Below are 10,763 nucleotides of genomic sequence, written 5' to 3'. Positions count from 1 at the left end.
CTTTCAAGATAGATGTCAGAGACAACCTCCACCTTCATTAACTTTCTTTTTTTTTTTTTTTTCTTTCGAGACGGAGTCTTGCTGTTGGGAAAAGCTGAGTGTTGGGAGAAGCTGAGGCAGGGCTTGCACGTCTGACATAATGTAAAAGAGTCTTGGAACATGTCCGGGGTCCAGGGTCTAAACCCCCTTGTGACCTCTGGAACACCAAGCTCTGTGCTAAAGGGTGGAAGGCTACCTTGGCACACCATAATCTAAGTCCAGGGCATAAAATACCTCGTGGATAGACTCCAGAGCTCGTGGCTCTGGAATGGGTCTAGACTTGCTGACTCCTTGCTCCTTGCTCTCCCAGGATCGATTGTATCTTGAGTTAAAAGAACCTGCTCTCCATCATCTCAAGCAGCAGAGCAGATGCTAAACCATCACAGCTGTAAATCATGTGCTTAATGCAATGCACGCTTTTGACCTCCACATTCTCACTGTGTCTTTGTTGGATTACCAATAGCGTGGGCCCCCAGAGCTCAGGGTCTTCGCAGCCTCCACAATTGTGATGGCCCCCTGGTCCCACTTCTCTGTCTCAAACTGTCTTTTCTCAATCCTTTGACTCCGCCAGACTTCGTCCCCCCCAGGACCTGGTGTTGGGTCTGATCACCCTAACACTTTCTTTGTCGCCCAGGCTGGAGTGCAGTGGTGCCATCTTGGCTCACTGCAACCTCTGCCTCCCAAGTTCAAGTGAATCTCTTGCCTCAGCCTCCCAAGTAGCTGGGATAACAGGCACCTGCCAAAACACATGGCTAATTTTTGCATTTCTAGTAGAGATGGGTTTTTGCCATATTGGCCAGGCTGATACTGAACTCCTGATCGTAAGTGATCCACCCACCTCAGCCTCCCAAAGTGCTGGGATTATAGGCGTGAGCCACTGCCCCCAGCCTCACCTTCATTAACTTTCTAAAACAGCTTTGTGTTTCTCACCAATTCTAAGTCTGTCTGTGCCTGCCAGTTATTGTCCCTGATAGGAAGTTTAGGGTGTCCAAGATGACATCGAAGGCCCACGTGACTTGAACCCAATAATTTACCTTACTGTTGTGCCGAACTCCTATCCACTCCAATGGGGATAGCCCCAGGCTCAAGAGACCGAAGAGACCTGGAGCCAGCAAATGAGACATGGGGCTTTCCCAGAGCCTTACATACAGGGAAGAGAGCCCAGTGTGGCGGGCTGGACAGGAGAACCATCAATCACTTATGGAAAGCACATGGCTAATGTATCGTTTTCACTTAGCACCCGCCCTCAACAACTTCCACCTGGCAACCTTCACGTATTCCCAAAACAAAGGGCTTTGAGCCCTGCACGTCCCAGATCTATGGGAGGGGCCGGGGCTCAGATGTTCCTTAGAGACAAGGAATGAATCTCTGGGTTGGCCACCCCTGGATTCCTTGGCTCAGAACTCCGAACTGCATTCAGGTGCATCTGCTATACAGGGTCATTCTCAGGGTTTGCTGACGTTATTCCCATCAGGTGAGTTTACCATGCACTTACCTCTGAGCAGTGCCTCCCATGTTCCCTACATTCTGGTCACAGCGAAAGTCCTGCTTCCCTGCATGTACTATGCACTTTGCATTTCAGCGGCTCACTGCCCCTTCTGCCTGCAGTGAGTGAGGCCTTCATGACGGAGTCCTTCCCTCGGCTGAAATGGTTTTCAAAGTTCCCCAAGAGCCCCTATCCCAGACAGAATTAATCACTCCTCCTCTGAGCTCCCATAACTCTTCCCACATGCCTCTACTCTAGTATACACATTCTAGTATCATTATTGTGAACATATATTAGGGCCTACAACCTGAGCAATATTTTATTCATCTTAAATAGGATAGAGCAGAATACTTACCCCAGGACTTGGCTGGGCGCAGTGGCTCACGCCTGTAATCCCAATACTGTGAGGCCAAGGCCGGCGGGCGAATCACTTGAACTCAGGAGTTTGAGACCAGCCTGGGCAACATGGTGAAACCGCATCTCTACCAAAAATACAAAAATTATCTGGGTGTGGTGGCATGTGTCTGTGGTCCCAGCTACTCAGGAGGCTGAGGTGGGAGGATCACTTGAGCCTGGGAAGCAGCGGTTGCAGTGAGCTGAGATTGCACCACTGCACTCCAGCCTAGACAACAGAGAAAGACTCTCAAAAAAAAAAAAAAAAAAAAACAAACAAACTAGCCCTTGATTGGCATGTGGGAGCGAGTAGTTCATTGGATGCAAGTATGAGATTAGCTGCATGGAGTGTCTCAATAGTTATCCCAGGTCTTTGGGAGTCTGGTAACAGTCTTCACCAAAATGCAAGACCTGTGTTATTTTAAAATGTCATGTATAACTGGCTGTCTCTTTCATAATACATTTATGTTATTGAAATAATGTTATTGTTATTGGCTTTGCCCAAATTTTGAAGTAAAATGGATATGCCTTAATAACCTATCTTCTTTTTTCTGTGGCTTCTTATGCCCTCCGGCCTGCCAATAATCCCGTGGGTACAGGTACCCAGGCTGAGATGCAGGGAACTAGAGGGTTCTTCGTCCTGACCCTGGAACTAAGAGCATCATCTGGTTGGCTTTAACTAAAAGTCCCAGGAGAAACCTCCTGATTACTTGAGCCCAGGAGTTCAAGATCAGCCTGGGCAACCAAAAAAAATTATTTTTTATAAAATTAAAAAAAAAAATAGAGATGGCATCTCACTATATTGACCAGGCTGGTCTCAAACTCCTGGCCTCAAGCAATCCACCCATCTCGGCCTCTCAAAGTGCTGGGATTACAGGCATGAGCCACTGCATACAGCCCATAAAATAATTTTTCTAAAAAATTATCCAGGCATAATGGCACATGCCTATAGTCCCAGCTACTCAGAAGGCTGAGGAGGGAGGATGGCTTGAGTCCAGGAGGTTGAGGCTGTAGTATGCTGTGATCCCAACACTGCACTCCAGCCTGGGCGTCAGAGTGAGACCCTGTCTCAAACAAACAACAAATTAAAAAAAAAAAAAATCAACAAATGTAAAATTTGAAGAAAAAAAAGAACCCTCCTACCTCCCCCAGGCAGCTGGATGCTAAATACAAAGCCTCTGGCAGGGCTCTGCCTCCCAGTAAACAGTTCAGATGCACAAGGATTCCAACGCCTATCCATTTTTCTCCCCCTCAGACACACTTTATCATCACGGAAAGCCTATTCTCTAATCTTTCTCCAAATTCTTCTGGGGATGACTCATTCTGTGAAGTGAGCTTGTTGGGGGTTTTCCATCATGTCCCTTTGTGTTTATTATTTTCATAAGTTTTTCATTGTTGTTGAGACTTTATCTTCCCTGACATGTGCTTTTCTTCTTGTCCTTACAGGACAGACCTCTCTCTTCTTTGCCCAAAGAGGGGCTGAGCAAGTGTCCAAGCTCTTCCCTTCTGTTTGTTTTTGTCTTTTTCCTTTTTGTGGAGAACAGGGTCTCACTGCAACCTTCACTTCCCGGGGCTTAACTGATCCTCCCACCTCAGCCTCCCAAGTAGCTGGGACTACAGGCACGCGCCTCTATGCCCAGCCAATTTTTGTATTTTTTTGTAGAGACAGCGTTTTGCCATGTTGCCCAGGCTGGTCTCAAACTCCTGGGCTCAAGCAAACCTCCTGCCTCTGCCTCCCTAAGTGTTGGGATTACAGGCATAAGCCACTGCACCCCGCCTTCTCTTCTGTTTGAGTTTGATATACCTCTGTAAATTTAAATTATGGTGCTGGGCAAAGAGCATGGATTTTTGAGTCAAGCAGGCTGCCTTCAGTCCTAGCTCTGTTACTGACTAGATAATACTAGGCAAACAGTGTAACCTCTCCCAGTCTTAATATACTCATCAATGAAAATCAGAACCATCATCACCACTTCCCAGGCTGCCGTGAAAACTGAAGGAGGTAGGGTATGTAGAAGCATCTTAATTAGTATCTGACGGAGTAAATACTCAATCAATGCAAATTTTTGCTTCCTTTCTTCTAAGAGAAAAGAAGTAGAGTTCTGTGGTCTACAAACTAAGGGTGGCATTGGTGCCCACTAAACAGCCATTCATGAGGAAATCTGCAGATAGCCACTCCCCACTGGAGGGTATGATCTTGACTTTTGCCTCAGTATCTCCAGCTCCTACCCATCATGGGATGTGGCACAAAGTGGGAATTCAACAATTGTGTCTATTGGATGGATAAATGGATCCATGAGTGAGTGAAAACACTTGTCTAGACTAGTCAAGGATTTGAGATAAGTTATGTGAAGAGGATCAAATAGGTTGTAGCACGTGAAACTTACCTCCAAGAATCTATCTGATCCCCACGCCTCTGATACTGTATAATAACAAGTTGGTAATGAAAGTCTACAATACTGGGGGAGGGAGTCACGCACAAGAGCAGCATTGGCCTTGAGAAATTCAAACATCCTGTAATGCAAGAGCAGGTGGGCTGAGCAGATCACTTGCTTGTAGGAGTTAATTGTTAGGGCAATCAGGAGTTAGCAAGGAAGGCATGAGAGGGGTTGCCCTGTAATTACTATTGTTTCAGCACAAATGTTTTTTTCTGGTAAGTAATTGCTATGTATCTGGGTTGCAGCAATAGGTTCTGACTGTGGAGATGTCTTTGAGGAATGACTTCAATGATTAAGCAAAGCCTGGCATCACCAGATGGTTTTCTGTGGTCCATTGTCTCTGGCCTCAGCAGAACCTCCCAGCCAGACCCCTGCTTCCACAGTTGCTCCATCACAGTCCAGTTCAGAAGCAATGAAAATTGACGTTGGATATCTGAACAAAAAGGGAACTTACCAGAAAGATATTAGAGGCTTAGCATTCTAGAAGCAGAAACTGGCATGATTAAGCCAAGGAGGTAAGGAAATGCAGGGCAGAGTGGGTGAACCACGGGGGATCTAAAGGCACGCCAGGAACATTTGCAGGAACAGGAAACCCACCCCTGTGTTTCCCAGGCACACTAGGTGGGCCCCTGCCTTTCTCTTCCGTTCCTTTCAGAGTTGAGAAAGGGCAACCTTGTCTGAAGCAGTGTATCCATGGATTAAGGAAGTAGCACCGTTTCCTCTGCCAGCTCTGCCTGCTGAAAGATGAGGAAGTGACAATAACATCTTCATCATCTACCTACAAAGGACATGATCAAGTCTAGGCCTTGCCTGGAATACTAGGGGATAAGACTAGGTTAGATTTGACTTGGCAGTAAAGCAGGTGTCACAAACTCACATGCCATGGGGACCAGCGAGTCAGGGAATAGGTGCAGCCAGCTGGGTGAGAGATGATATAGCATGATGATGTCTGTGCCAAAGTGGAGATCAAATCTACAGAAGGCCTCAAATCCTAAACATTTGTGATATGATAATGTGGTTTTACTTCCTTCTTTTTTTTTTTTTTTTTTTTGAGACAAGGTCTGGTTCTGTCACCCAGCCTGCAGTGCAATGCCACAATCACAGCTCACTGCAGCCTCAAACTCCCAGGCTCAAGTATCCCTCTGCCACAGCCTCCTGAGAAGCTGGGACTACAGGCATGCACTATTACACCTGGCTAATTTATTTTATTTTATTTTTTGTGGAGGTGAGGTCTCCCTTGCCTAGGTTGGTGTCAACCTCCTGGGCTCAAGTGATCCTCCCACTTAGCCTCCCAAAGTGTTGGGATTACAGGCACGACCCACCATGCCTGGCCTGGTTTTACTTCTTTAATGTATTAACAGAATGGATTCATCGGTGGATTTCCTAATTTTGAATCAGCCTCTAGCGGTGTGCTGTAGCTGGCTCTTACCAGGTGACAGTCAATTATTAAATTTTCAAGAATTTTTTAAAGTTGTTGAGGTCATGCTGGTAGCTTAAAATTGGCTGTGATGGGAGTATTTACACCATGGGAATTGGCAAATGCTATAAATTGGGGCTGTTTTCTTCTTTCTCAGATAGCTAGTTGTGAATCCAGCATGCTACTGCTTGTATTCCTGGAATAAACTGTGCTTGATCTTGTTGTATTATTTTTGTCATTACTGTATTTTACAGTAATGTGTTACTGTAATTACTATGTCACATTCTTTGTCAGCTTTATTTCTTAAAGCCTTTCATATTTTTGTATGGTCCAGTTTAAATCTCTGATTCTTAATTACGTACGGAGTATTGTAAAATGCAGATGCTAGGCCATGCACCTGAGCAATAATCAGAATCTCTGAGGGTGAAACCCAAATACTAGTACTTTTTAAAAACTCCATAGATTATTCCAATGTACAGCCAAGGTTGAGAACTAGCGGCCTAGTCCAGTGCTTGTCAAACATTAATGTGCACACAGATCATCTAGGGATCCTGTTAATATACAGAGTCTCATTTAGTAGGTCTGGGGCAAGCCTGACATTCTGCATTTCCAACAAGCTCCCAGTGATACCACTGCTGCTGGTCTATGGACCACAATCTGAGTAGCAAGGACTTGATTTAACATTGTAATTATCCGTGCTTTAAAGGTTACATAAAATTCAGCTATTCAGTCATTTCATCTTGGTACTTTCTTCAGTATCCAATCTTACTACCTTTCCATCTCTTCTGTAGAACTTAGTCCATTGAAATTTTCCACTTTTTCCTCTGTCAATTTTGGCATTATATGTTTTGTGAGAAATCTGTTTCTCTTGGTTTTCAAATATGCTGTCAGAGGGACATTGAATAACCTCTTACTTTTTTAAAAATTGTCTCACATCTGCAATTATTAAGCATTCAAATTCAAAGTTTAAAAAATATTTGTCAAGTGCAGTGGCTCACATCTGTAATCCCAATACTTTGGGAGGCTGAGGTAGGCAGATTGCTTGAGCCCAGGAGTTGGAGACCATCCTGGACAATATTGCAAAACCTCATTTCTACAAAAAAAAAATACAAAAAATTAGCCAGGTGCAGTGGCACCTGCTTGCCAGTAATCCCAGTCACTTGGGAGGCTGAGATGGGAGGATTGCTTGAGCCCAGAAAGTCAAGTTGCAGTGAGCCAAGATCATACCACTGCACTCCACCCTGAGTGACAGTGAGACTCTGTCTCTTAAAAAAAAAAAGAGAGAAAAAAGAAAAAGGAAAGAAAGAAAGAAATTGGCTGGGCACAGTGGCTCATGCCTGTAATCCCAGCACTTTGGGAGGCCAAGGTGGGTGGATCACCTGAGGTCGGGAGTTCGAGACCAACCTGACCAACATGGAGAAACCCCGTCTCTACTAAAAATACAAAATTAGCTGGGTGTGGTGGCGCATGCCTGTCATCCCAGCTACTCAGGAGGCTGAGGCAGGAGAATCACTTGAACTTGGGAGATGGAGGTTGTGGTGAACTGAGATCCGGACGCCAGCCTGGACAACAAGAGCGAAACTCCCTCTCAAAAGAAAAAAAAAAAAAAAGAGAAGAAAAATAAATTAAGTCAACCAAACCAAACATCTGTGGGCCGACTGTCTTTAAGCTTCCAGTTTGAGGCCTTGACAAAGACCCCTGTTTGCTAGGACTGCCATAACAAAATGCCACAGGCTGAGTAGGCTTAAACAATAGACATTTATTTTCTACTGGTTCAAGGTTCCAGCAGTGTTCGGTTTCTGGTGAAGGCTCCCTTCCTGGCTTGCAGATGGCCACCTTCTCACTATTTCCTCACATGGTATTTCTTCTGAATGCGCACACAAGGAGAGAAAGATCTCATGTCTCTTCCACTTTTTGTTTTTGTTTGAGATGGAGTCTCACTCTGTTGCCCAGGCTGGAGTGCAGTGGTGCAATCTCGGCTCACTACAACCTCCGCCTCCCAGGTTCAAGTGATTCTCTTGCCTCAGCCTCCCAAGTACATGGGACTACAGGCGCCCACCACCATGCCCACCACCATGACTGCCTAATTTTTATATTTTTAGTAGAGACAGGGTTTTGCCATATCAGCCAGGCTGGTCTCAAACTCCTGACTTCAAGTGATCTGCTTGCCTTGGATTCCCGAAGTGCTGGGATTACAGGCATGAGCCACCATGCCTGGCCTCTTCCACTTTTTATAAGGATACTACTAGTATCAGATCAGGGTCCATCCTTGTGACCTCACTTCATTTCACCTTAATCACCTCTTTCAAAACCTTATTTCCAGAGACAGCCACACTGGGGGTTAGGCCTTCATCAGGTGAGTTTGGCGGGGAGGTGGGGTATGGAGGGGTGACAAACATTCAGTCAATGAGCTTCAATTACTCCAATTATTTCACCTATTTTGAGTTGTTGCTGACTCCAGAAGATTCTGTTAAAGTACGTCACTAAAGAGCTAATCCGAGAATAGTTTCAGAGCTGGACTATGCTTAACAACTATGTGATTCAATCACAGTATTTTACACACGGAGAAACTGAGGCCCAGAGAGGCACATCATTCACCTATGCAGAGTGGAGAGGTTAAGATTAGAACCAGGGCATCAGGGCATCCAATCAGGGATACAAGGCATGTCACCCCTTCGTTACTACCACACCCCCTGCACTTCAGTAATTCAAGCACAGTCACTGGATGTGAATGATGTGCAGACGTGGTGCTTACCTGGCATTCAAGGTCTTCTATATTCAGACCATTTTTGTGATGTTCACAGCTTTTCTCCGTGACCCTGGGGGAAAGTGATGCTATTAAAAAACCAATGATTGTAGGAAGCTTCTGGAACCCCCACTGGGCTGGAGGGACAAAAAGGAGAGAATAGTTTTTACCCAGAGTGCATGAGCTTACAACAAATGTATCTGTAGTGTTGCTGATGCTGCCACTCCCACGACAATCACTGCCTTTCCCATTGGGCAGGCAGCCAAGAGTCCACCTGTTCGTGCTATTGAAACAGCCACCAGAGCCACTGGGGCCCTTACTTACCCAGAGCCACCCCTGCTGCCCTCGCCCCAGTACCCTACTGTTGCAGGGCCCATGATTGCCTACAAACCTACTGATAAATGTCATACACAGAAAAAAAATGGCCTCTCCCTCCCACCTTCCAACCAACTTCATGTAAGTGCCTTCCACTAGCAGAACCTACCTCACAAGGAACCCAGCTGACAAGGAAGTTTGGGATACAGGAGAGAATGTGGGCCGGGTGTGATGACCCACGTCTGTAATCTCAGCACTTTGGGAGGCCAAGGTGGGAGGATCGCCTTGAGCCTAGGAGTTTGAGACCAGCCTGGCCAACATAGTGAGACCCCATCTCCAAAAAAATAAGAGAATGTGGAAAGGCAGGAATAGCCATAGACAATACTGGGTATAGTTACTAGGAGGAAGTGAACAGGCAATAATGCGGTACCTGAAGGTCAAGTTTTAGAATTCAGACATGTCCCACCAAGAATAATCAGCAGTGCTGGGGGTGTCACAAATTCCATCTGGAAGAGCCCTTTTTCTCTAGTCTTCCCAACGAAACTAGCCCAGAGGAGAATCTCCTCTCCTGCCTCAGAGGAACAGCTGAACGGAGCTGAGCACCCGCTCCAGGAGGTCAGAAAGTCTTCTGTTCAGGCAGAGAAGCCTAGACACCAGAGGCTCCCATTCCACTCTCAGGTCAGGAGCTATATTAGTCAGCTGGAACTGCCATAACAAAATGCCATGGTCTAGGTGGCTTTAACAACAGAAATTTGTTTTCTCACACTTCCGGAGGCTGAAAATCCAAGATGAAGGCAGGTTTGGCTTCTCCTGAGGCCCCCTCCATGACCTGCACACAGTCTCCTTCCAGCTGTGTCCTCGTTCGGCCTTTTCCCTGTGCATGTGCATCCCAGGTGCATCTTCCTCTTTTACAAGAATGCCAGTCCTGGAGGATTAGGACTCCATCATCTCCAAATAGAGTCATGGGGGATAGGAGGTTAGGGCTTCAATTTATGAACAAGGGATACAATTTAGTCCATAACAGGAGCCGAGCTGATATCTCCAACTCTGAGAGTAAACAGAGACCTGACTTTTTTTTTTTTTTTTTTGAGAGTCTTGCTCTGTTGCCCAGGCTGGAGTGCAGTGGGACTATCTCAGCTCACTGCAACCTCCACCTCCTGGGTTCAAGCGATTCTCGTGCCTCAGCCTCCCGAGTAGCTAGGACCAAAGGCATGCGCCACTACACCCGGCTAATTTTTATATTTTCAGTAGAGACGGTTTCACCATGTTGGCCAGGCTGATCTCAAACTCCTGATGTCAAGGGATCTGCCTGCCTTGGCCTCCCAAAGTACCGGGATTACAGGTGTGAGCCACTGTGCCCAGTCCAGAGATCTGACATTTTTAAGCCCTGGTCAGGAATATGCTGAGTCACCCCTGACTCCCACCTCTAGTTATAACTTACTTTGGTTTGTTATTCCATTTACTTATACCACAAATAATTATTGAGTTCCAATTATGTGCCCAGCACTGTAGTAGTACTGGGGACATGACACTGGGCAGGTGACAACAGTGCAATATGACAGAGGCATGCTCACAGCGCTTAGGGTCAGGCTGTTGGTGGGACGCCCTGCAAGCAAAGACACCAGGCAAGGCTTTCTAGAGGACTAGAGGATGTGAGACAGGAATCCAGTTCTGAAACATGAGGCAGACTGATCCGGTTGGGGAGGGGATTTGTTTAATCAGTGGGCCTCCAGAGAGGTCCCTATTTGCCTAGACTTCTACAGGAGAGGAAGGTAGAGTTTATGTAAAACTTTTCTACTCCAGGTGTGGCCCACAGAGCGGGACTGCTAGAATCAGCTGGGAGCTTCTTAGATACACTCACTGACTCTCAGAGTCCATCCCAGACTTACTGAATCAAAACTACAGTTTAACAAGCTCCCCAGGGCACAGGTG

The 10,763-nt window shown here is 46.1% G+C and overlaps 1 protein-coding gene across 1 annotated transcript; it reads right to left on the bottom strand.

Moving 5' to 3' along the window:
• Positions 1 to 7,511: 7,511 nt before the first annotated feature.
• On the bottom strand, positions 7,512 to 9,934 carry LOC141409624 (putative uncharacterized protein C7orf71). Its single transcript, XM_074031015.1, has 3 exons — positions 9,596 to 9,934; positions 8,526 to 8,589; positions 7,512 to 7,637 (listed from the first exon to the last, which is right to left on the bottom strand). Exons 1-3 carry the CDS (start codon positions 9,793 to 9,795, stop codon positions 7,614 to 7,616), a joined length of 288 nt encoding a protein of 95 aa, XP_073887116.1. The 5' UTR covers positions 9,796 to 9,934; the 3' UTR covers positions 7,512 to 7,613.
• Between the last annotated feature and the right edge of the window lie 829 nt (positions 9,935 to 10,763).

The sequence above is a fragment of the Macaca fascicularis genome, chromosome 2 (genome assembly GCF_037993035.2).
Source record: "Macaca fascicularis isolate 582-1 chromosome 2, T2T-MFA8v1.1".
NCBI classification, from domain to species: domain Eukaryota; kingdom Metazoa; phylum Chordata; class Mammalia; order Primates; family Cercopithecidae; genus Macaca; species Macaca fascicularis.
This window is presented reverse-complemented; position numbering and strand designations above follow the sequence as displayed.

Excerpts from the sequence above, each read along its gene's own strand:
- LOC141409624 (XM_074031015.1), bottom strand. The coding sequence starts at position 9,795 with ATGACTCTATTTGGAGATGATGGAGTCCTAATCCTCCAGGACTGGCAT. Across the intron at positions 8,590-9,595 it reads GATTTTCAGCCTCCGGAAGT|GGTCACGGAGAAAAGCTGTG; the intron begins GTGAGAAAACAA and ends ACTTTCCCCCAG. Across the intron at positions 7,638-8,525 it reads TAGAAGACCTTGAATGCCAG|AAGAAATACCATGTGAGGAA; the intron begins GTAAGCACCACG and ends GTGCGCATTCAG.